The sequence below is a fragment of the Lampetra fluviatilis genome, chromosome 56 (genome assembly GCF_964198595.1).
Source record: "Lampetra fluviatilis chromosome 56, kcLamFluv1.1, whole genome shotgun sequence".
NCBI lineage: Eukaryota > Metazoa > Chordata > Hyperoartia > Petromyzontiformes > Petromyzontidae > Lampetra > Lampetra fluviatilis.
The window spans coordinates 1,313,483-1,341,137 of NC_136330.1; the positions used below are offsets into that span (position 1 = coordinate 1,313,483).

General features: G+C 49.3%; 1 protein-coding gene across 1 annotated transcript; it reads left to right on the plus strand.

Annotated features, from left to right (window-relative positions):
• On the plus strand, positions 1–27,655 carry LOC144950118 (unconventional myosin-XVI-like; the record flags this gene model as incomplete). The annotated part of the gene is made up of 5 exons (XM_078880179.1): positions 1–142; positions 17,507–17,577; positions 21,266–21,409; positions 22,696–22,804; positions 27,402–27,655. Coding segments are annotated over 5 exons (720 nt in total), but the record flags the coding sequence as incomplete, so codon positions are not given.

Here is a 27,655-nt window from a genome sequence, read left to right on the forward strand (position 1 = left end):
GGGGCCGGAGGTGGGGCCGGAGGTGGGGCCGGAGCGCCCAGGACGGGGAGGAGCGCCGGAGGGCGCCGGACCGTGGCGCGAGCGGCGTTCGGCCGCCTGGAGATGCTGCACGACGCCATCCTGCAGCACGACGATAAGGAGGGTACGTCACTCGCTCGCTCGGTCACTAGGTCGGTCACTCGCTCGCTCGGTCACTCAGTCGGGCATCGGTCACTCGGTCGCTCGCTCGCTCGGTCACTCGCTCGGTCGCTCAGTCGGTAGGTCGCTCGCTCGTTCACTCGGTCGCTCGCTCGCTCGGTCACTAGGTCGGTCACTCGCTCGCTCGGTCACTCAGTCGGGCATCGGTCACTCGGTCACTCGCTCGCTCGGTCACTAGGTCGGTCACTCGCTCGCTCGGTCACTCAGTCGGTCATCGGTCACTCGGTCGCTCGCTCGCTCGCTCGGTCACTCGCTCGGTCGCTCAGTCGGTAGGTCGCTCGCTCGCTCGTTCACTCGGTCGCTCGCTCGGTCGCTCGATCGGTCACTCGGTCGCTCGCTCGGTCGGTCACTCGCTCTGTCACTCGGCCGCTTGCTTGCTCAGTCACTTGCTCGGTCGCCCGGTCGCCCGTTCGCTCGTTCGGCAACCAACCGCGCTCCCTCGGGCGCACCGCCCCTCGTGACCGGATAACGAGGAGCTGTCTCAGCTGTCAGTGATCATTGGCGTCGTCGTGGAGGATATTAATAACTTCACGAACGTATATACTGTATATAAAACTTTGTAATTGTGGAAATAACTTTATAATTATATAAAAAATGTTTGTCTACTGCGCGACAATGTTCGTGATTACGTTGAGTTATGTATTGTGAGATATTTGCGTCGAACTCGGATCCCGTAGCGTCAAGAGAGCCTTCTTGCCTTGAACGTCTGGCAGCTCGCGAGCATTGATTCAAGCGAGCCTCACTCTGCTGACGATCACTGAGCTTGGAAACCGGTCCAGCGGTTGCTTGTCTTGAGACAATGCTGCCGAATTGATGTGTTCACTGGGTCAACAACCATTACGGACCGACGTATCTGGGCCACGCCGTTTATTCACGAAAAACTATTTTTTTTAAACACATCGATAACGACTTTCTTCCAATAGTATCATTCAATTTCAAAGAGCAGCATTACACAGCGAAGCACTTTAATGCAGACTCGCACCCATGATTCATGAGGTCTTTAACTGATAATAATGAACGTGATCATAACAAACACCGCTTTCATTCATAATAACTGCGCCGCTGAAAATGGTATTTATTTTTCATAATCACCGTGCAATCGTGAATGCTGGAATTAATCTAATCGCTAATTAATTACCAAAAAAAATGCGGGGCAAACGAGGCAATGCCATCTCTGCCGAGGTAGCCAATGCGTTGCTCTAATAATAATAGTAGTAGTCGTCGTAGTCGTCGTAGTTGTTATTATTCAAGTCATGGAGGTGTTTCGGAATTGCCTTTTTTTTCACCGTGAGAGCGCCGTGTGCATAATGAGCCGACGTACACTCGGGTGATCATTCTGCTTAACTGCCTGTGTCCTGGCCTCCTCTGTGGCTCTAAGTGATTTACTGATTCCGCAATGTGGCCCCGGCGCTTAGCTACATCGGGCCTCAATTTTGCTACATCGCACGTAAACACGCACACACACACGCACGCACACACGCACGCACACACGTACGCACACACGCACGCACACACGCACGCACACACGCACGCACACACGCACGCACGCACACACGCGCGCACACACGCGCGCACACACGCACGCACACACGCACACACACGCACACACGCACACACACGCACACACGCACACACACTCACACAGAGGGCCGCCAAAGACGCCGGCCACATTAGCATTCACGTGCACGCCACACGCTGGGATAAAACGGGCATTCGTGCGTTGCAGGCTGAAATACAAATATCTATATTAGATTTGTCTTTTTTTAATGTAACTTTATATTACGTTTATTTGGTTAACAACATTCCAACGCAGGTGTGAAGGCAGCACACAGGGAGGCAGTGTAGCCGTCTGATCACAAGACAATAGGAAATGTGTTCTTATTGCCCGGCGCGTTGCTCACAAAGATTGTGCTTTAAAAAAATCGGGTTAGCAAACGATTTTGATTGCGGCCACGCTTTAAAAAAACTATTTTCATTTTTGTTTACAGGGAAGGCCTTCTATCGCAAATGATAGCTCAACGAAGTGGCTTATCATGTGGAAATGTATGGCAGCAGCCAAATAGTCTAAACGCGCGTTTCTAAATATGGAGGGGTAAACCCGGAGAAAAATCCACGCGACCACGGGGAGAGAGAGACACGCAAACTCCAAATGTACAGCAGCAGGCGTCAGGGTTGGGATCGAACCCACGACCTCCTGTACACCAGGCGAGACAGTTAACATCTCACCAACGTTGCTAATCACTGCACCCATGACGCGAGGCATATCAATCGCCGTCCGAAATTCATCCACGACATATTTACCCCCCAAACAAATGGAGTACTGGGGAACGCGTCACCCGTGAATGGGGCCCCCTTGGGCGCATCGCGAGATGCACCCAACGATCGAGGGGAAGAAACACAAAACTAGAAACCGCTCCACTCACGCCGCCACAGACTCCGCGAGTCGAAACGGACGCATCGGTCAGAGTCTGCGACGCTTTGCACGAAGAGGGGCGCTCGATCGCACCGGGCGGAGTAACCAGAGGGAGTGCAGCTTCGTGGTGAGATGGGAAACGGTGGATACCTCCTCGCTCACAGCGACGGTCGAGACCAGGGGTGTAGAACGTCTGACCCGCGAAATCATTTGGTCTTGCCTTGCCAAGGCAACCGCAGGTGGGACTCGAAATTTAATACATTTAGGCGCAAACGTGGATAAGCAGTTGCGAGTAGCAACATCATCAATACCAGCTAACATCATCACACGCCTCACCAAAGAGAAGCAGTTCCAGCCATCACATTAGGGGTGAGTTAATTAAATGTTTGACCAAACATAACATGCAAATTTTTAAGTTGATAATTTTGTATGGCCCGCGAATTATGTTATAAATATCCGAATGGCCCTTGGCAGAAAAAGGTTCCCCACCCCTGGTCTAGACGGACGGCCACTGGCCACACTTTATTACCCCGCCTGGGCAGTTCGCGTGGAGGTGACGGACGGTTTCTGGCGATGTCCGCGTGTCACCTGCCACACAGTGGCCACTTAAAGACCTTTTGGTATCGTTTCATTGTGCACATTAAATCCAAGGAATTCAGCTTTAACCGCTTAGCCACCCTGTCCACCTCCAGAGTCCTGAATCATGAGGATGAGTTCCATTTCCGTTTTTATTGTTGCCGTTACTGTGGGCCCTTTGAAGACGGAGTGAAATCACGCGAACCTCCGAAGCTGCATTTCCACCCAACTTGTGCATAGACGATGGTTTGGCTTGAAGGGAATTAACGTCCCACAACATCCATTCCTGGACGTAACTGTGGATTGCAATCTCAACGTATTGTATCTTGATCATTCTGCTTCTGCAAGGCAGGTGCATGGATGGATGGTACAGTGGGTACGGTATCGTGCTGTGAGCCCAACGACCCGAGTTCGATTCCTGTCCACAGCTAACGATTGAGGATAGGTGTGGATTTGGTATTTATTTACTTACCTGCACAGGTGAGGGCACGGTGAATGGCAGTAAATCGCCTGCACGGCAATGTCTCTGTAAGCCATCATCGGCGTCATCATTTGGGCTTGTTTTAGTATCATTCACGAAGTAACTAAGCCAGGCCATGTGCGTCTAAACATGATTTTTTGTTTTATTTGACACGGTAGTAAAATCGCACAGACATCTGGAGTTGTTGTTTTTTTCAGTCACCGAGAGGGTTTATACTCGCCGGAGATCGACGCCAATTAAGCACGCACGCATACACGGCTGTAAAATAACAGCAACAGCAACAACAGCAACACCCCCCACGTGCATCCGTGAGCAATGGCCACGATGAAACGATTCGTCTCAATGTTTCGCCAGACAAGAATCCGAAAGCGCGTCGGAGAAGCCTCTAGTGCGCAGTCGCGACGAACCCGCGCCAGCAACACATTTGCTCTCACGTAGAAAGAAACAACATTGAAAAAAAAAATGAAATGCAACACCGCCAGTGATGCGAAATCCCATCGCAACGGGGGAAAACGCGTGCAGGCTGGAAACAAATCGAGTGAACGTGGCGTGAGCACGCACGGTGGGAGCCGTGCGTCCCTGCCGATTGCGAGCAGCACACCTTTGCGTGTTAAATCTGTTAGGTTTGTTGGTCCCAGCCTTCTTAAGCCTATTCCGATTAAAGGCTTGCAGGCTACATTTGTTGATTGCGTCGCAAAATCACATTGAAAGAGAGATGACACTCCAGAGGGCGACAAGGTGGTGGCGTGGTGGTGAAGCTCGTGCCGCACAGCAACAAGCAACTGGGTTCGATTACAGACTCGGGCGACTTTCTGTGTGCAATTCTCCCCCAGTTCTGCAATGTGTGTGAGTATGTGAGTGTGTGAGTATGTGAGTATGTGAGTGTGTATGTGAGTGTGTGAGTGTGTGTGTGAGTATGTGAGTGTGTGTGTGTGAGTGTGGGAGTGAGTGTGTGCGTGGGGAGCGGTAGTGTAGTGGTTAGCGTGCTGCGCTGTGAACCTAGCGACCGGGGTTCGATTCCTGCTCACGGTCAACACCAGTGACGATTATCTGAACCGATCCTGGGCCTCCCCTCGGTCGACTCAGCCACAAATCAGTACCTTGTGGGGTGTGTGTGGTGCTGGCCACCCACCCCTTGTGTACTGTGCCGGCCTTCATAAGTGCTCGCTAACAGCACTTACCCCTACAGTCTGTTAAGGCTATACGGGGGAGCTTTGTCTTTGTGTGCATGTGGCGTTGCATGTGGCGTTGCATGTTCTCCCGCTGTCCTGAATGGGAGTTCTGAGTTTTCTGTTTTTTTCCTGTAGCAAAAGAAACACACTCACAATGTTATTGCTATTGGCCAAACATCCCGATGCTGAAACATTACCTTTAAATCCCTCATTTGGGGTTACACACCAACATCACCACCTTCTGCGAGAGAAAAAAAAAACTTAGCCGAGACCCTCGTAAAAAAAGTCTCGAGGTTCAGCAGAGGCTTTCCTGGGTTAACAAAATAATTCTTGAGAGACATCTCATCGTTCACAGCCTTATCCAACTGTCAGCAAACTCCTTTATCTCGGTCAAATGCCTTTTCATGTTTATAGGCATAAGCCCCATCTGTCAGCCCCCATTGGCTGCTCCGTCGGCAGATGCGCTATTAATTAGAAGTGCAGATAGATACGATTGTGAACGCAACTCAAATTAAACCAGCTCACAGCAAGTGCATTGCAGTGCTATGATTATTCGTAGTGAATTTCAACTTGGCTCACCGTTACATCAGTGCGTAGTCGACGTCGTTGTTGTCTTGGACGCGTCCTGCGTCTCTCGGATGGCATTCCACCACGTGCCCTCCTGTTTGTGTTCATCGCTAAGATGTCTCAGATGGTGTGTCTGCCCCCTAGTCCACGTGTTCCCTTCAGTGTCCCTCAGTGTGGACCGAGTGTGGTACGAGTGTGGTGCGAGTGTGGTACGAGGCGCGCATCTCCCCGTGCTTATTTGCGTACTTCTCAGTGTTTGTTCGTCTTGTCAGTCTTCAGATCTATGTCATAGCTGGCACTGTGCACTGGTTGAAAAATATCTCCTTAAGATACATTCCTGCAGACAGAAAAAGGCTACAAAATAACGGATTAATTCCCACACATGCTATTTAGTGGTTTTAGTAGAAGCCTGATAAATGTTTTGTATAAGCGTTCTTGTTTACCCAATAAGCCCTGAGTCTCAAGACACATTTTCATGACCGTCCTGTCAGGTTTCCACAGTCGAGGAAATGTTCCCTTGAATCATTCCAATTCAATAATTTGAGGATGATTTTTTGCTAGCAATAGGACGTTTGGCCGACACGAAATACATTGCATGGGGGCAGGTTATCTATGGGAAGAATGCGGAGAACCCGAAGGGGAAGAACGCACAAGCACTGTGCCACCATGTCACATAATTGCTGAATCGATGAAGAGCAATTGCGTGCCTCCGTAGTCGTTATGATGCGCAGTGGAGAGACACAGAGAGAGAGAGAGATACTGAACAGTCTGAATTGGGTCAAACCAGAGCCCCGGTGTTGTGGTGCCGCGGCAGCTCGGGTCAGGGTGGAGGCCCCCGATGCGGGTCAGGAATGCATCTCGCGAAGGGAAAACCGCGACCCGGGGGTCACGCTGCGAGCGCTCGGTTTTTGTGCTCTACAATCGAGCAGAAATGAAAGAGTTTCAACACTGCCGTTGCCGCGGCCGGCCGCCCACACTGACTGCCATCGCGGCCACCGCTGCTAGATGGGGCACCTCCTGCCACCTCACTGATGGGTTTACAGCAGCAGCAGCGCGTCATCTATATAGAGATAGACGCAGGCCCCCCGTAATAGCCTCGACAGACTGTTGGGGCAAGTGCTGTTAGCCAGCACCGATAAAGGCACGAATGGGTAGCCAACACCGGCCGTCTTTGTCTCCCCAGTGGCGATGTTTACACACCGCACAAAGTACTCATTTGAGGCTGAGTCGACCTAGGGGAAGGCCCAGGATCGGTTGAGATAATCGTCACCGATTTTGGGCGTGAGCGAGAATCGAACTCGGGTCACAAGATTCGTAGTATTTCGCGATAACCGATACACTACCGATTATCATCTATACAAATAGGCACAAACACTGCATTATATGCCCCGCTGAAGGGTGAGGGTCTAACCCACGCCTTGCGGGTCACCGGGAGAAGTGTTTGACCATACTTCACCACGTTGGTCAGTGAATGTGCTGCCCAGGGTTGGTTCCAGATATCCCTCGCCGCCAATGTTAGCAGAAGACGTTCATCAAACTCAGGTCTCTGGGTTTTTATGGCCGTTGCCGCTCACCACCGCGCCATGGCTAAACCTCCGATCAGCACGGTTGGCTACGTACGGTGCGAAAAAAGTTCACAATACGGATGTACATGAATACTCTGAAGTAGAAGTTGCGTGTAATTGGGTCACGTGACCTCTTCAGCCACTGAGGTTGCTGCATCCACGACTCTTTATTAACTCTCTCGCGTTTCAAATTACGCAAAGCAAAATGTGTGCTTTTGTTCAATGTGAATTTGGCCTAAGCAACCCACTCGAATACGATAAACATTTTTTTTTATCATAAAATGTATACGCTCAATAGCTGATCGTATAAATGTCAGCGGACACGAGATGCCACGATTCCTATGTTGCTCCTCGTGCCTCTGCGTCATTGTCTCTCGTTACGAGTGAGCGGATAGCGTGCGGCGGGAGCGTTACAAGTTGAAATCATTATTAATTATTGTGATGTCCCTGCGAGAGAGAGCACGGGGTGAAAGGTTCACAGATGAAGGGGAATCCTCTTTGGAATTTCAAATTACCATTCAAAGCACACACATTATACGCTGGCCACAGGCTTCGCTTTAGAGGGAAGGGGAAATCATCCAGAATTCCTACTGAGTTGTATTACCTCTTGAAACAAAGCACTGACATTTGCATCATGAACTTGCAGGTGTTTACTGCAGACAGAGGCCCAGGCGTGGGTGATCCTCCGATTCGTCTCTTCTACGCTCCCAGTATCGCGGAGCATTCGGTGTGTGGTGGGGTAACTCCGCTCCACTCACCACGCCTGATTTGAGCAAATTTGTGAAAATGCACATGGGACTGGCAAACTATGATTGCCCTTGGCCCGAAATGTGCGGGAGATTCATGGGCGTGAAAATTGTCCTTGAAATTTTCAAATTGAAAGAAAGATGACCTTCCAGCAACACTGAATGACAAGATAGCAAATGTTAGGCACACTGAGATCTGGTGTGTGTTGGTTTCACAGCACTATCACCCTCGCTGTGCCTATTCATGGACCCAATTGCTACATTTTTTTTCAAACATTATTTGCGAATGCAGGAAGATAATTAAATCTAAATTGCTGATATTATTCCAATTTAATTGTTTTGTTAAACAGATAATCGACGTGAAATTGGTTCTCACCTGCTGATAAACACTTTGATATTTAGCGCCGTCATTTGTATCGGTTTTGTAATAATTCCCTCCGCCCCGATTTTGATTTACGTTCACCGTTGTATATTTGTTTTTTTCTATAATTTCACTTAAAAAAAATCTGTTTTTTTTCTTGCGTTGTTGTTCGGCTTGCCTATGCGACGATGCTGTGATTATGATTCACGATCAGTTTTAAAGGCTGTAGTTATGGCCGCTGTTTGCATGAGTGTTATTGGTTCGTGTTCAGTCATTTTTCAATAACAAAAAAAACGATCACGTTCACAAATTATTTGGCTGAGGAAGTGAATTCCCCATCAATGGAAGTGACAAGACGAGTGTAAAGATATTAATTGAATGTGGCGTTCTGATTGGGAGCCCTTCCAGCTAAATATATCTTCCTATCCATTTAAATTTAGGAGAAACAGTTATCTCTCTCTCTCTCACAGCAGCATGAAATGAAATATCTACATAAGATATGTAAATATTCACCCCTATTGAAATCCATCGCTTTCGCAAATTCTGTATGGCTTTACGTCAATCTGTTGCTGTATGATGTCTTCACCACGCCCGTGTCATCACGTGTGTAGATTGACCATACTTCACCACGCTAGCCAGTGGAGGTTGGTGCTGGTTGGTGAAGGGTGGGGGGGGGACTCGTGACCCGGTCGGATATCACTCACCGCCGGTGTTGGCCAAACTCAGGTCGCCGCGTTCGTAGCGCAGCGCGCTAACCACTGCGCCACCGTCCACTCGCTTGTTATAGCTCTGCAAAATGTAAGGTTCAGCCTGTTGTGAGTCTGATCTCACTCTCGTACGCTGAGCAGGTGTGAAAGTGCTGGCCTCTGCTGCTTGCGTAGATCTCAGAGGTAGCTCTGTGATCTCCGCTTCCGTGGGCCGTTCTGCGACGCGAAGGGACGTGCACCCTGCTCTGTGAAAGGCCTGAAACGATGCTACGTCTCCCTGACGCGACGCCGACATCGCAGTCAGGACACGACTGGGGGTGGAATAAAATTCACGACAACAAAAATCTCGAACAAATGCGGCTCGCCATGAACCGACGCAACACCGCCGCACGCTCGCGCTTGACGATCGGGCGCGAGCACGCTGACCGCTGCAGCATCGAGATCGCTGCTAAGTAGACGCGTGGCGTTTTGATTTTGGACAGGCGGCGACCGGGATTTCACAGCAGGGCAGTGAGCGAGCGAGCGAGGAGGTTCGATCGAGGTGGGGGCGGTTGGGGGTCGTTTGGCCGGTGGGTGACGGACAGGGGCTGCGCTGGGCCGTGCCCTGTTGTCACGTCTCTCTTCCCGAAGTCACGCACGTGTGTGCCTGTGCGTGGAGCTGGACACCCACACCCCCCCACCTAGTGTGCCGTGCTGGCCTTCATAGGTGCTACTGGCGAACAGCACTTGCACCCACCAGTCTGTCAAGGCTGTGCGGAGGATCGTTGTCTTCTTTGTTGTGTGTGTATTGTGGTGTGTGTTGTGGTGTGGGTGTGTCGGGAGCGGTGGTGTCGCGGTCAGCGCGCCGCGCCACGAACCCGGCGACATGGGTTTGATTCTCGTTCACAGCCAGCACCAGTGACGATTATCTGAACCGGTGTTGGGCCACCCCTAGGTTGATTCAGCCTCAAATGAGTACCTTGTGCGGCGTGTATACATCGCCACTGGGGAGACAAATGCGGTTGGACGTGGTGCTGGTCACCTACCCCCTCGTGTACCGTGCCGGCTTTCAAAGGTGCTCGCTAACAGCACCTGCCCCTACAGTTTGTTAAGGCTACACGGGGGATCTTTGATTTGTCTCCATGGCAATGGTAAAGCAGCAGTATGTGTCACTTTCATTCTGATAGCGTTGCCTCGTCAGGTAGCTTAGCTTGCGACATTTAAATCCAGGCAGTTGTGGAGTCATTTTGAAAGGGTTGATTTGAATGTGTAACATGTGATCCAAAGGAAGGCTATTTTATCATTTTCTACAGAGCCAGACTCCGCAAATTTGGAAATTGCAATGTAATAGTAAGAGAACAAAAATATTGTTTACTCATTTCTACGCAATTACTGTCACTCGAGTCTGTCTACCAAGAGACGTAACAAATCTCAGTTGGCCACCATCTGGTTAAGTAACCCCCAATTATATTGTCTTAAACTGCGAAACATTTAAAGCTTCACATCGTGATAAACTTAGGACGTGTGAGTGTGTTTAATTTTTTGAAATTATGGTGAACGAGAAGAATCCATTTAGCATTCACATTGCCAAAATTGGCTGTAATTATTGAACCTAAACCAACCCGATATGAGACGCTGATTTCGGCTGTTCATTCATTTACAGTCCAACTGCTTTCTGGACAATCTCTGACCCTCTAGCTCGAATATCGGTCAAGCCCGTTCGTCTCCCTCATTGAACCAGCCCATGAAATAAAGCCATCGAGGCACGTGGAGTAGCATTGCCCTCTTTCGCAACGGGCGATTTGGTTACATCACGAACAATTGAAAGTGCACAGTTTTAAACAAAGCTTATAAATGTGACGAATCTGAACTCAGTTCACAAATTATCTGATGATGCCGAGTTAGCAGTTGGGGCATCAGCAATTATTTTTTAAACTATCGTTCACTCGGATATGATATGCCCTGTGTATTAATTGAGCCGTGAGAATGTTTAAGGGGGGATGAGGTTCAGCGACTGGTGGCACGCAGGGACACTTGGAAGTGGATGGTTAAGCCTTAGTAATGCTCTGTATGGGCCCAAGCTTACCACACACTCCACTGGCCTATCCATTCACGTAATATGAAATATGTTGTAATTGTTAAGTTACTGCTGGGTGGCTGAATTAGCGAGTGTGTGGCAAAAACTTGCGCTAACGTAGGTGCATTATGAAAGCTCAACCGTCCACCTTTAATGAGGCTAACGGAGGAGGGCATTTATTTGAATTACAATTAAACGTTGGGTCAAGGTGAAAGCCATTTCAGACGCAATTTGTCATTGGCGAGAGAAACTTGCAGAGAAACAGATTGAAACCCTTGGCAGCCCTGGGACCTTAACAAATGCCATGTAGCTTGCAGAGACATTGCTTGACGTTGTTAGTTTGTTGTTGTTGCTGAAATTACGCCGCTTCCCCATCGCCACGTGACTCTGGCACACGGTGTTACGCCAGCCAAATATCACATCGCTCCATTACTCATAGTGGCACAACAATTATAATAATAACAAACACAGTAAAAGCTAAGAAAATAATTATACCTGGACAATATTTTTGGTTAGAATTAGACACATCCAAATCACACTCTTTGGTTCTTTCGGTAAAGTCACATAGGTATAAAAGAAAATAAATTAAATCACGACGTTTCGATTGCAACACAAGCAATCACCATTAGGTACCTGATGATTATAATGACTTTACCGAAAGAGCCAAAGAGTATGGATTCCTTCAGTCACGAAAACTTCAAATCTAGACATCCAAACCATGTTCATCATCAGCTATAGTAGAGCCACTGCTAGATTGAGGGCTATTCGAGTTATCATCGTCGTCATTATCATCCCTCGGGACCCTGCAATGCAATCCAGTTCCATTCTTGGACGCACGATGATCTCGCTCCATCTCCCTGGGGGTTCCCCCTCTTTAAAGCGAGACTTCTTCAATCTTTGACTTCCATTTAGCCATAAGCCTCCATCCACCAGCCGTCACACGTTCTGTCAACGTGTCCTGCACAAAGATGAAGATCCCCCGTATAGCCTTAACAGACTGTTGAGGCAAGTGTTCTTAGCGAGCACCTATGAAGGCCAGTACAGCACACGAGGGGGTTGGTGGCCAATACCACGCCCGGCCGCCTTTGTCTCTCCAGTAGCAATATTTACACACCACCCCTGGGTACCCATTTGAGGCTGAGTCGACCACACACACAGGCCCACGTTTACTCAGTCACGTTTTACACGTCACGTGTCTCTCATTTGCCTTTCTCTGGATTTTGTCCGTGGCATTCCTTCTTTCGTCATCTACCGCACTCCGTCTCTCATTGAAATTCAAATACTGTCACGTGTCGAGGTATGATTCTATACAAAAAAAAGACGCGGAAAATATTTTTTTGAAGTCCTGGAGAAGAGGAGATTGGTGGTGGCGATGGAGGCGGAGGGAGGAGGTATCCATGGCGATGCGCGGCGTGGAGCTCCAAGGGAGCGTTCGCCGAGTCCCAGTGCAGTGCAGTCAGAGGCCACCGATGCTGCTGCTGCAGCCGCTGCTGCTGCCGCTGCAAGGTCACACTTCTCATTTATCACGCCATTACGCGCGCCCTAGCCACCACGTCCCGCCGTCGTTCGCCGTCGTCCCGGCAACGGGCTGACGAGGCAGTCGACCGGCGCGGGACCCCAGCGAGGCTCTGCAGGCTGCTGCTGTGTACTGTGCGGTGGCTCACGTGTCTACAACACGCGACAAGGATGAAGACCCCCCCACCCCCGACGCCCCACGTGTAGCCTTGACAGACTGCAGGGGCAAGTGCTGTTTGCGAGCAGCACCTATGAAGGCCGGCACGGCACACGAGGGGGTGGGTGGCCAACACCACGCCCGGCCGCCTTTGTATCGCCAGTGACGATGTTTACGCACCGTACCAGGTACTCATTTGAGGCTGAGTCGACCTAGGGGAGGCCCAGGAATGGTTTGAATAGTCGCGACCGATGTTTACCGCAGCTGAGACGTGAATTGGCGCGGACGGGATTCGGAGCGCAATGCGCCAACCGCTGTGCTCCCAAATACATGGACGCACACACACACACGCACACACACGCGCACACACACGCACGCACACACACGCACACACACGCGCATACACGCACACACACGCACACGCACACACACGCGCACACACACACACGCACACACACACGCACACACACGCACACACACACACGCACACACACGCGCACACACGCACACACACGCACACACACACGCCCACACACGCACACGCACACACACACACACGCACGCACATGCGCGCGCACGCGCACACACACGCACACACACGCATACACGCACACACACGCACATACACACGCACGCTCACACACGCGCACACGCACACGCGCACACGCACGCACACGCGCACACACACACGCGCACGCACGCACACACGCACACACACGCTCACACTCAATACACAAACACACGTGTGATGGGGCGCATGCTTGAGCACACAAACACACGCATGCCGTAAGCACCCAAATTCACATCCTCACGGGCACCACCGCGTTCGTGTTTGCCTTTGGCGCTGCACGGGCTCCCTAATGTAAAACTTGGGGGGCTGATACAGCGTTGCTGTTCGGCATTCCGTCGGGCGTTTCCGTTCCTGAAGAAGCACCCAGGATGTGTAGTGAAACGTCGGACATCGTGCCGAGCAATATGCACCGTTACCCGCAATTTGCCAAGGTTGGCCCAACATTGGCATGCAGTCGAAACCGTCGCACCAACGTTGCTCCAACGTTCGACGTTTACTGTGGCGGAGAGTTCTGCAGACACGGATGCAAACACGCGCACGCTTCAACATGTGCATGCACACACATACACACACATGTAAGCACGTTCATGCAAATATTGCGTACAGAGGCAAGCACACACTCGCATGCACTTACGCATAAATACATACATATTACGCACGCAGATACAGCACACACACACACACTGCCTTAAGTACGCCCACGTGAACACACACACGTAAACACACTGAACACGTATTCTTGGGCCAACGGTTCCAACCACATGCCAACGTTTTCCCAACGTTGGCATGTTTATTGGGAATATATGAACACGAGCGCATACAGAGACAAAGGTCCACGGTATAGCCTTAACAGACTATTGGAACAAGTGATGTTAGCGAGCACCTATGAAGGCCGGCATGGCACACGAGGGGGTGGGTGGCCAGCACCACGCCCGGTCGCCTTTGTCTCCCCAGTGGCGACGTTTACACATCGCACCAGGTACTCATTTGAGGCTGAGTCGACCTAGGGGACGCCCAGGGACTGCTTCAGATAATCCTCACCGGTGTTGGCCGTGAGCGATGGACATGCAAGCCTACACCACCTCTCACCAAATTATGGTCCATTTATTTTTATTCCATTCATAGGGAATAGAGTATACAACATTGGAGATCAACATTGTGCGCATTACATCAAGGGCAGTTCAGAGTTTTCATTTCGTATTATTATTATTGATATATGCAATAGGTGGGGGTGTAACAAATGGCATGCAATTACAACCACAGTTTTGTATTGCTATCGTATCTCAAGGCCATTGGATCTCAAGGCAGTGTGGTACGTTGCTGAATAAAGACCTCGCCACGCCGTGTCGGTAATGGGGCGTTGTGTTTGACCATACTTCACCACGCCTGTCAGTGCAGGTTATTGAAGGGGCGGGCGCAAGACCGCTTCAGATTATTACGAGCAACTGACGTTAGTCGTGAATCAAACTCACTCAACCCCTGCGCAGAATGTGCATTTGCACGCCGCTGCTGGATGAGTACCATGGGAGAGGGCAGGTTGTTTGACCACAATGCACCACGCCTGTCAGCGCTGGTTGGTGCTGGCAGACAGCACAGACGCAGAAGTACAGCGCAGCAATGCATGTATCTGCACTACTGCATACCGCGTAGCTCCGCAAACCCTACAACAATACTGTATGTGCACGGTGCTCACCAATGAAAACACTCGTCCAGGCTCAGCCCGGTGAAGTTGATGGGATCGGGTGCATTCCAGGTGATTTGGTGGCAAAGCGTGTCCTGAAATAGCAGCTGTAAAATTGTGGAACAGCACACAACTTCCAGACGTCTCGCCGATTGGACAATCGCGGACACGCTGTCCCACGTACATTCTCACCACGGAGCCAATCCATGTTGGGGAGGAGGTCGATGGTTTCATTCCTTGGGCCACGCGGTGATTTCTCTTTGATTTACGGCGTGGCATCATGTGCTGTAAATGGCCGTAAGAAAAAGTGACACCATTGATCGTCAAGAGGTCGCTGCATTCCGGGCGTAACAGCCTGAAAACTGCACTTTTGGGACATACAATTGCAGTCTTTTTTTTAGATTGTAACGACCGCTCTGTAATTACAGGTTTTTTTTGGCAAGTTCTTGTCTCTGCGCAGCAGATGGGGGCTCCTTCCACGTGATATCCAAAGCGACGAGGTTGTGAGATCAGACTACGGGTTGATCTTGATTACATTATTAATTTTATCATCCATAACCATGTCAAGTGGACGCTACCGTCGTGCTAACGGTACGGTTAGCACCACGGGACTTGCGACCAGAGGCCGCCAGATCGATTCTAACTCCCGGCATGGCAGCAGAAACAATGGGGCGAGTTTCTTACATTTTAGAAATTGCTGCCAACTTTAGTCTTTCCTTAAGTATACTAAAGCAGTCTACGTTACTAATGTACTTTCTTCTTATCAGAATGCCTCGTCCATTAAACAAAACAGACGCTTCTCTCTAATCGCCCCAACTTTCAGACTGGTCCTATGAAAATGTGTAAATTTCCTAAATTGCTCTAAGATTGCCATTCAATAGCATTCTCTTTTACCGTGGTGCCCCAAATAAACTTGAACAATTGTGTTTGCCTTCCCAGACATCCAGACGGCAATCAATAGCAATGTTTCTGGACAGTGACAGCCTAGCAAGGTCGCTCATGTCTGAGCCGCTTGCCAGGCAGGCTGCAATGTCATATTATATATCAGTGTTCAGAGAATTGTAGCGTTTGTTTATTGAATTTAGACACATTTTTACGTGGGCACAACGTTCACTTTGAGGTTGAGGATTTCAAGCAATCGATAGAATTGTGAAATTGTAACGATGGCGAGAGCCAAACGCCGTTTTAAATCCAATGCGTTCGGCCAAGAATCAGCGTCTCATTGTTGGGGCACTTTTAGAGATGAATTTGAATCTGGTGGGACGCACTTTGTCTTCCGCTTGCTGGATAATCTATAAACAGGCCCTCAATTTAATTTCCCAGTCTGCAAGCTAATAAACGAGACTTAAAATTCCATTATCCATCTTAGCCTTTGTCTTGTCAATTAAATTAACTTCACACGGTAATGGCAGCATTGATTTGTTTTGCGTATTATTCTCAATTAAAGTTCGGTTTAATCTGAGCACCGGATGCTTGTCTTGTCGGTTGCATCAGCCAGCAGGGATCGCCGGCTCGGTCACCCGGCGTGGCAGTCGACACAACGGGGCACGTTTCTTAAATCTCCCCCACCCCCCATGCCTACCTCTGTCCAAATCTCAAATCTCCCCTTGCCTGCAACAACGGTTAGTCGATCGCCACCGCCTGTAGTAGGGTAACACGTTCGGTAAACCCACCTCTTCCGAGATGTCTGACCAGCGTGGAGGTGAAGGCCAGGTACCCACGAGAAGAGGGCCCCTCTAGAGCCCTCTGCAGCGACGGCCCATCCGCCAGCAGTTGTGCGAGCAAGCGATTCATTGGCCACAACGCTTTGTGCGTCATGTGCTTGTAGCCGTTGACTACGAAGCTACCTACCATTAGCAAAACATGAGGTAGGAACCCGGCTTATTCTCGTCCTGCGTGCGCGTCTGCGTGTGATATTAACGTGGATGTGAGCGGCGTCAGCTCGGCAGCTCTTGATGTGTCTCTGTGATTGTCCTGCGCCAAGCAGCCTCTCACCCAGGGTGTGGTTGACGCTAAGCAGGACTGTCAGCTTCTGATTTTTAGTAAAATTGCACTGGGCATTGCCATTTGCCAAGAGGCCACACATGTGGCTGTAGAGCCACCATGCCCCCCTCCCTGCTACAAGCTCAGCATCTGCGAGTCGTCGATGTGTGAAATTGATTATAAATATAGAGGAATACCATTTGCAATGAAATGCGAGTGTTCACTTAGTAAAATTAAAATTGTATTTTATTTTTCTCCTCGGGAATGAGACAATTATCTTAATTTGAATCTTCTTAACGTAACGAGCCTTGGAACTCTGGGAAAACCCGCGACGGATTCATGCGTGCAGAACGCGACACGAGGTATGGAACGCGTCCACACAGTGGTTGACGTTGCAGGTGCGAGGTGGATGCTTGCCCGAGGGTACTGGCGGTGGCCTGGGAGGGCCTTCGTCCAGCAGTCGATTGAGCATAGTCAAAGATGAGGATGAACACTTAGACGTTGTACTCATGAAGAGCATTTACAAAAATATCAGCGTGACTCATGATAATATTAAAATTTTAATAAATAAAAAGTAAAACCCACGACGTTTTGTCGTCGGGTTTATTTTTCATTTTTATTTTCTATCTACGTGACTTTACCGAATGAACCAAGAATATGAAAATGGGATGATATGCCTTACAATTCATCAATAGCTTGCTCACTGTGAACAAGTCGGATGACCGTAGGCTACGTTGTGTGTGTTCTCTCGCCACAGTTTTGAAGCTGCTTAAAGTCTCCTTCAACCCCAACGCAAAAAACCTGAATGGAAACTCGCTGCTTCACACGGTGAGTTCGCGATGGTTGTTACCGACCGTGAGCTCAGTGACAATGATCTGAACCAGTTTTGTGCTTCCCTTAGGTCGACTCAGCTTTAAACGAGTACCTTGTGCAGTGTGTGAACATCAGCACTAGAAGGCGCCGGGCATGGTATCTGGCAAACCACCACCTAGTGTGTCATTGCGGCCTTAATTTGTGCCCGCCAACAGCACTTGCTCCAGCAGTCTGTTAAGACTACACGATGAATCTTAGTCATTGCTTCATATAGATATTTGAAATATCTTAACTTGAATGCGGTCTTGTCTATAAAACATGGGACGTAAATATACCCAAACGTAGACGTAAATGAGCGGCAGTGTGTGCGGGTGCACAATTACTTTATTTGCACGTGAACGGACAAGGGAAAGGTAGCACCGTGGCGGGATTGGAGGAATCGATTTTGCGCGAAATGTCCGGGCATCATTGTAAGCCGCCCAATCATCCAACACAGCAGCCCGTGGCATCAACGTGGGAGTGGAACGGGGTGAACATGCTGCCCCAATCAAACTACAATTACAGGCGGCCGCCGCTGAACAGAACGTTTTAAATCCGACCGATAACCGTGATGACACTACCGGCCTGATGACGGCGGCCAGGTATGACGTTGTGAGTCCTGGGCTTTAGTGAATCGTGGCAACCCACTGACAATAGCTATCTCGTGGTCTCCAATAGGCGGGCCGTAATTGTTGAGAAAGATGATATTGGCTGTTGATGATAATGACAATGAGTTAATCACTACACATTATGAGGCTCAATTTGATCTTCATTTCCTCCGTAGTGTCAGGGTCAAGTGTAATGGATAGAAATGTAATAGGGCGGTGATGAAGAAGAACACGTGCCGAAAAGGCTAATAACTGCGCTGTTATTATTTTTCTAATTTTCACTGATCAAATCACGTGGATTGTAATGCCAATGCATTGTCATTCCTCTGGTCGCCGAGATAAGAGTTACCGCGTGGCATTTCATTGACAGTCGCGCGATTCTATATAAAGGATTGTTCAATAATGGCTCTTTGCAGAATGCACGTTGCTGTGTGTAATAATGCATGAAAGCGCCCCAGATTGGACGACTCCTTGTGCGGGGCTGTTCCAGTGTAGGTATAAGCCTCGTACGAGTGCAATATACATGGAGATTTCAAAATGAAGCACACGTTTTTGAGTGTGGGTAGAGAGGGTGGTGAAACACCGATGAGATGGTTCTGCTCAAAAAAGAGGAGAGTCGTAAGTGCAGAGAGTACAAATAGTATACATTCATTCATGACAACGTTTTTTTTGGTGTTTGATTGCATAAATGCAAACGTGTCGTAACCACACCTCCACCCGGTACACGTGAACGAAACCGTGTGTTGGAGCGCTAATCCACAGCATTTACAATTTGAGCATGACGCTTCGCTGTTGCTCGCAACCAGCATTATGTGGCGACTGCCAGAATTGTGGATGAAGACTTCTCCACGATTTTTCACAATTATGGCAATAACCTGATCATATTCGCTGAGAATGCGATGAATTTGCCACGCGGCTCCTCTTATCCCTGACAAAAATTGCGAGCATTAAGAGGCCACTTTGCTACATTCACTCTGGGCGAATAACCACAGATAAGGGAAAGAAATAGGGCCGCGGATTACAGTAGATTTCGTTAACCCGACAGCTACCGTAGATAGGATTAGTGAGTAATAGGGCCACGGAGAGTATGATTAGCGGGTAATAGGGCCACGGATGAGAGGGGATTCTCCTATAGGGACCGTACCGGCGAACGCTCGGTCGTGCAGGAAAACACTTTGACTTTTGCTTCGAAAGAGGAAATGAATCTGAGAGTAAGACGACGTCATGTTGAATTTACACGTGTGTAATATAATTTACATGTGTGTAATATAATTTGGTAAGCGTGCGTCACGTCGCTTGAAATGCAATGTGAATGACTGGCTCTGATGAAAGTGTACAAAACGAGGCAGAGTGGAAGCAAGAGAGATCGTTATGATGGAGACTGATTAAAAAGACAACGCGAACTAGACGGCTCGTGCAGACAGTGCCGAGGTAACGGATGCCCTCTGCGCGGAGAAATCTGGGAAGGGAACGGGCAGTGTGTGTGCCAGACACAACTGGACATGTGGAATGAATGCAAGCACACTCGAATTGCCCCTGTCAGAATGATATTAATATCATGCCAATTTTATACAAATGCTACTACTTTTAGGCTGACGAGTGAGATAGACAATACAGAGACAAAAAATGTACTTCGTTTGGTAGAAAGAATCATGGTAGTCGCTCTCAAGGGTTATGGAGTGGCCGCCAACGAATGGTATGCCTCAAGGTAGAGATGGAGCGATGGAATCAGCACACACGTGCAAGTACCAGGTGCATTATTACATCGCAGGAGCTTGACAGATTGTGATGACTGTAGGCCTTCATCCAGCGGTAGATTGATAATGGCTGATGATGATGATGATGATGGGTGCAATTTCTATTCACTGGAACTATTCATACCCTTGTCTCGATTCATCTGTCCAGATATTTGCCCATAGCAGGAAGCTAAGGTTCCTGCTACAGAGCCCCTTCAAATAGTGGAGGATATGGGTTTTAATTATTCATACAAACCAATTTATTTCCGCACACATTGGCATGTAAATATTTCATAATCACCACCTCAACATTTTTAACCTCTGAGCAGTGGCAGTGGCATGTTGGGATTAAATATGCATTACCCAGCATGCATTGCCTCAACTTTCACAATAAAACTGTCCCCTGCACTCAAAACATTGGCAGCCCGCGACAGGCATGGGAATTCCACATTTTTATGCCAGTCTATGCGTAGGTTGACCACGCTTTGAAAGGCTTTGAGACAAATGACATTGAATAGAAATCAGTCACAGCCTTCCAGTGTGGGCTCTCAGGACCCCTCACCACCAAAGAGCTTGTGAAACAGCACGTACAGGGCTCCCACTCACTAAGATCATGAGTCATAATTGAGTTGTGGGTCAGATCGCGTGAATTAATGTGTCGTGCACCCTCCTCCACCCGACACAGACAATTGATAAAGTTGACACTTGCACAAACGTGTCAATGTATTACTGATTCAGCACCACAGGTGTGTTGTTGGAGAGTAATCCACATTTTACAATTGTGTGCAGTTGTACCCAGTTTGGTACAGTTGTACTCAATTGTTAATTGGTGTGTCTCCATGTTCCTGTATACCCCTGACCTAGTCTCCCTCTATCCTGGTGTCCCCATGTTCCCCCGTGTCTCCGAATCTCCGTGTCCCCATGTCCCTGTATCCCGATGTCCCTGGATCCCTGTCTCCATGTCCCCCCGCGTCTCTGTATATCCGTGTCCCCATGTCCCTGTATCCCCATGCCCCCGTATCCCCGTGTCCCCGTGTTCCCGTGTCCCTGTATCCCCATGTCCCTGTATCCCCATGCCCACGTGTCCCATGTCCCCGTTCCCCGTGTCCCATGTCCCCGTTCCCCGTGTCTCGTGTCCCCGTGTCCCCGTGTTCCCGTGTCCCTGTATCCCCATGCCCCTGTATCCCCATGCCCCCGTGTCCCATGTCCCCGTTCCCCGTGTCCCATGTCCCCGTTCCCCGTGTCCCGTGTCCCCGTGTCCCCGTGTCCCTGTATCCACATGCCCCGTGCCCCCGTGTCCCCATGCCCCCGTGTCCCCAGAGTGCGCGCAGTAACAACGTGCTGGCGGCGGAGCTGCTGCTGGAGCGCGGGGCGGACGTGAACGCGCAGGACGACGACTCGTGGACGCCGCTGCACGCCGCCGCCGCGTGCGACCACGCGGACGTGCTGCTCCTCCTCCTTTTGGTAGGGCACCTCCGTTCGTTCGTTTTGACACCCGAACACCATCGTCACCCTCAGTGCAAACCAGAATCTCGGGCGTGCTGGTTCGGTTCTTCCAGAGCCACGTGGCCATCTCCGGATTTCTATTTAAAATCATAACTCTGACGACGACGATGATGATGATGATGATGATGCTGATGACATTTGGTGAAATGCATGGCTTTACATTTCACCAATAAACATGGAGAGGGGAATAGTTGTAATGAAGTTGGGAGACAGAAAAGGAGAGCACGCTCATTAAGGGAAATACGCAAGTTGATGATATCATTCGTACTGTTGAAGGAGTGCTGGTGATGATTAAAAATAATAACGAACTGGCAAACAAAGAAAGGTACGCGAGTGGATGTCCACTGGGGAAATGGACCGAATAAATCAACGTCTCTGTAGGTGCTAGGTGAAGTGTTGCATTACGAAACAATAAAGGATAGCGGTGACTTTGGGAACGCTTTATCCAAAAGAGAGTTGATCATGATGATGATGATGATGACGATGGTACATGCTCCACCACAGCAGCTCACAATGACATGTTTACACGTCTATCAGTCCAGTAGTTCTAGCAGAGGATGCTCTTCCATGTTTGCTCATGGACAAGGTGTTTCACCAGATGAGAACTAAAGGAATCAGCATGAGTCTCATTCACAGGAGTGACCTGGGGTATTCGTCTGTCAGTTCGGGGGCGATGATTTCTGCCGTGTATAATCCCGATTGAGTAATTTGCGAGCCATTTTAGGATTTGGCAATTTTGGACCCTGACACCGCCACACAATGGCCTACTTTTACGAATAACATCAGAGGATATTTAACGTCCACTGTGAAGCAGAGGGCAGCGTACGATGATTATATCAACTGCAGTTATTGACCATCGCGACCGCTGGAGTTCGAATCATGAACCTCTGCAACAAGTTCCGAACTCGCTACAGCGGGGCCACGTCGCCGCACTACCGTCACCGCAGATTTTTAATCTCTCAACGAACTCGTCGTGAACATACACAGAGAGAGAGATAGAGAGAGGGGCCTTTGGAGGGTCTTCGGGATGTGCAAGAGGGCAGATGCGCCGATTGCAGAGTCGTGCGAGAGACGACAGCACGGCGAGGCCTTCATCCCACAGTCGATTGACGGTGGCTGCTGCCGCTCACAACGACGATCGCTTTGCCGTGAATGTCTCCGTCGGTGCGGGCCACGTGCAGCGACTGGCCCGTGCGCTGCGGTAACGCCACCCCCCACCCCTCCTCCCGTGCCGCTGCCCGCAGGCCGGAGCCAACGTGCTCCTACAGGACGTGGACGGGAATGTCGCACTGGACTACACGCACGAGGGCACCCAGTGCCGCCACCTGCTGCTGCGGCACCTGGAGGAGAACGGTGGGCTCCGCAGGCGACCCACCCACCCACCCCCCGCTACTCACCTCCACGTCGCTCGGCGCGATTCGAGGACGTGTTGTTGTTGTTGCTTGACCCTCTGTGTCTTCGTCGTCATCATCGTCGCCAACTATATGCGATAATCGCTATAGATCCATCGTTTTAGTCATGCATTCATTATTGTGTATCTTGTATCATCACTACTGTTGCAAACTATGGTTTGACAGTTATGATATCACAAGTCTAATTTACACTTTGTGTAATTTTAACAACTATAGCTGTGTTTCTCATTTCGATATGATTTTGTCTTATTCGATTTCACGTACAATTGCGTTTATGTATGCCTGTGTACAATGTAACTTCCTCTACAATTTTCCACCATCGCCAGCATAGCCTGCCTCTTCATAGTGCATCGGGTTCTTCCAGCTTCAAATGTCTATGTTCTCATCACCAGCCATCATTGCGAGTCTATTGGTCGCTACAATGCACCGAAGTAAATTGAACTTATTTCGCACCATGCGCAGCAAACCGTGCTAATCGGTGGTGCTGCGGGTGGGGGGTCGGAGGTCAACAAGCTAAACACAAAAAGTAGATCTACAGAAATTGCTTGTCAGCCTAATGGAGAGGACTGGCCTCCTCGGTGTGGAAATGTGGAATTCCCACCACTGTGGTGAGAGGCCTCGAAGAAAGGCGAGCGACGCGGTGTTGCTCGCTTGAGTGGGGAGACGGCCTGGACCGTGACCACATCGCGATGGACCTACTGACGAGCGAATTCGCGGAGTTTAATTTCCGAAAGCTTTAATAAACCATGCGATGCGCGCGTGCATCGTTTCGTTTTAATGCAGATTAATGTACATCGGGACCATTCGCGAGTAGCATTAGATGTTAATGTACATAAACATGCCAAACACAAACAGCGTAGCCTGCAGTGCATCATTTGTCCATGGAGGTGCCCCCCCCCCCCCCCCATAACAGCAGCTCCCCCAGCGCTCGAGAGCCAAACATTGCCTCTTTGTTTGATGGGGCATTCCGCTGGAAGGGAAAACAAACAGCTCTCCCTTTGGTCCTTTTTATTTTCATGGAAACCAACATTGGTATTCCTGGGAGTACTTGGAAAGCAGTGCGAGAGAGTGTGTGTGTGTGTGTGATAGAGGAGGGCCAGTGGTGATGGTTAGCACACTGCACTCCAACACACAGCGAGCTTTATACCCGGCCACCATCGGGCGACGATTATCTGAACCGGTCAAAGGCCTCCCCCCTAGGTCGACTCAGCATTAAGTGAGTACTATAGCTGGCCTGGTGTGTAAACACCATCGAGCCACACCGCCCCTCGTGTGCCGCTCCGGCCTTCATCGGTGCTCACTCACAGCACTTCCCCTAAAAATCTTTAAAGGCTTTATGAATGAACTTTCTATTAATGCTTTTGTTTACACAGTAAAACGTGTACATTGTTAGCATGAATAAAAAAACACTCACCACATGAATTATCATATTATCATCGCTCTATCATGGACAAAAATATATGTAAGAATATGTTGGGCAATGGCCCGTCTAAAGGGCAGCGCACGTAAGTGCATATTATAGTGTTGTGTATGAGCGAGTGAGTGAGATAGTGAGCGAGTATTCCATCAGAGTAGCCAGCCATTGTCCAGCATGTCGGCCCACTATATTGTTCTGTTGTAAAGCAGTGTTAATGATGCACGCAGGCACGTTTGTGTGAGTGCTTTCTGAGCTGTGCCCAGGGATTCATTTCAGCCGGGTTCTGTGCGGGTCAGCGACCTGGAAAATATATTTGCACCCAACACACCACATCCAGTATAATGTACCTGTGGCTATTGCTGTGGCCACTATTCCCATGCCAGCCACTCCGGTCTACCAGCGACCAGGAAAATATTCAGTGAGTAATTAATCCCTGGCCGTGCCTTCTGCACCCACTGCCAACAGCAGGCCCCGTAATTTATTTCCGTCTCTTTGTGAGCAGCGCAGCCACTGAATTATTTCCCCGAGCAAAGATTTACATTCTGGAAATTTACAAAGGTTAATGGGTTTCAGTATGTGCGTGGCAGTTAATAGAGTTCATATCAATGACTGCACGGCATGTCACTGTAAGCAATAAACCCTCCCCGCATTTACGCTTTTTCTTTACATCGGTGGGGAGGTCCTTGCGTGGAGACCAAACTGCCACTCCCTTTCGGAGCAAAGTCGTCTCTGTCTGACCGCTCCGGTGGAGATTTAGGGTTATTTGTTACCACCCGAGGGGTTGTGCCCTCGAAATCTAGGGTTGCCCTCACACCTGCTCCCCCATAAATGGAATTCTCTGGAAATGGCCCCTCTTCCGTACAATGCCATTTAAAGGCTTCTCTTCGTAGATTAGCACCGAGTGTTGTTCGGCACGATGTCGAATGTTCCGCTCCACGCGCTGGGAGCTTGTGAGGAAATGAATTCCTCAAGGAACTGAGCTCCCGAAAAAGCTGCCATGTACCTGGAGCTGAACGCATGGCTGTCAACCCATACGGTTAACCCGTATTCTTGTCCAGGGAAATTGAGTTTTCAGGTCCATACGGCATACAGCCGTTTAAATACGGGAAAATGTCTATTTGGTTGTGTTTCTCCCTTGTGATGGGACTTTGTAGGATGAACGTTGAGATTTACAAGGGCATGGGGTGACCAATACGGTCTGAATTGGTCTGTAGTAAGGTAGGCACTGATAAGGGGTTGACAGGTATGTAAACGTCGGACATCGTTTTTGAACAGTACCCTGTTACGACCCGAAAACACAACTCAAGAACCAGACAATGCAACCCACTAGAACCTACGAGGTAGCAGCAGCATCACTTCATTCATTGTTTATCTCAGCTTATTAATATTACATATGTGGAAATTAAGAATTTCCCATTAGAGTCCGGTCAATATTTTAAGTGTAAATGTTTAATATTTAGCATGATTAAGCGAGCAGTGATGGTGGTTTTCCCCACCCACGCTCTCGCTGTTCAAAGAAGAATGGTGCAGCGATGATCTGACCTGTCCACTCACCCACCGGGTGTTGCGGTTCACAACCGTAATGGGCACCGATCACAACAAATATTGATTAACTTATTGGTTCAAATTACTGCGATTCTCTCCTCGTGCCCGTTGTGATGCTGCCAATTCCACACCCCCAAAGTTCCTGTTCAGATCAAAGCCCAAGACTGTCTGTCGTCTTGTCTTCTACCTGTGACTGGCCTGTCTAAAATTAAACATTAATATTATGTATGTTGAACTTCTTTCGCACCGTATGTAGCCAACCGTGCTAATCGGAGATGCAATTATAGTTCCGCTTGTTTAGCCAGAGAATATAGCTCCTATGTTCGATAGTTTCACTTTAATTGTGCAATGTCCTAACTTTGTTGTGTTATTTGTTTTGAATTTAATTATCGGGCTCTCATCTCCTAGGTCATGCAGAGGTCTTGGGGGCCTTCGGGCCTAATTAAAAATTAGGCTTCATAAGTAAGAATTAGTAAAATCTAAACTCCTACTCTGAGTAAGAAATGAATACACAATAACATGAAGGAATAGTTTAATTAATTACATAAACAACGTATTAACCATTCATAATACTATAACATATCACAAATTCAGGTAGTTGAGTAACAGACAAACTCACACTTGCTCCATTATAGTATTTCTGATGATGATTGCGATCACCATCGTTACGATGACTGTTAATGCCTTGCGATACGTTTGTCTTCGTGAAATTACAATGTTTAATTATTAACGCAGTACAGAATTACATTTCATACTGTCGTCTATGGACCGCATTCTTATTTCATATTCCTCGTGCGTAAACCAATTCATATGCACTGGGTTCACAGTTTCATTCTTTCTGTTTTTTTTATTGTGCGACAGCTTTGCAAATGCATTCCGGGGGAGCAATGCCTTCTCATCGTCGCTGCTCTCATGTCACTCAGCTCACGGCTCTGAACAATCGACGAATGGGGGAAACTCGCCCCGATGTCGGAGTCGATTCGTACCCCGCGTAGCGAACCGATCCCTCTCGCTGGCGAATCGCTCTCTTCTTCTCGCATGTCATACTCTCTCTCTCTCTCTGCACCATCTCTCTGCATTCTTACTCCCGGGGGAACGGTGGCCAGCGATTTAATTACAAACACCGACCCACGCTGCCGTGGAGAGAGAGAGAGAGAGGTGGTGGAGCCCGCGCTGATTGTGGCTTGTGGTTCAGAACGTCGCTGTCCAATCCAAAGGCTTTTCTCTGTAAAATAAACTCGTTCATCCGCGCGATCTGCATTAAAAAAATGCACCCCCGGTCATCAATCAACATCCGACAGTGTAACATTTTCTTTCCCACTGAAGGGGGCTCGTGGTGGGGGGGGGGCTAAATTTATTTTTATTTCTTCACCCCCCAGGGTTGACGCTCCCGAGGTGCTGACTCGGCTCAGCACCCTGACATTAACCTCCTTAGCCAGCCCATGTCACTCCTGCGCCCCCACTGCTTGATGGGACAACAGCAGGGGTCTCAATAAAGGATGCACAACGCTGTAGGGCTGGTGACTGGTTACTTTAAATTCATTTGCGTCTCCCTTCCCCTCCGCACCCGGCTCAGGAGTGGACGTGGGAGCCCTCAGGCAGCTCAGGAATCAGAGGCCCCTGTCCATGCTGGCTGACGTCACAAAGCTCGTCGCCTCGGGCAGCTGTGTCAACCTCCCCAACGAAGAGGGGGTCACGCTGGTGAGTGACGCTTCCTCCGCCCACACGGACACGAGGCCTCTCTCCACACGCACACACACCAACACACGCAGGGTCTCGCCATACAAACACACCAGCAACACCTACACAAGACAAAGATCCCCCGTATAG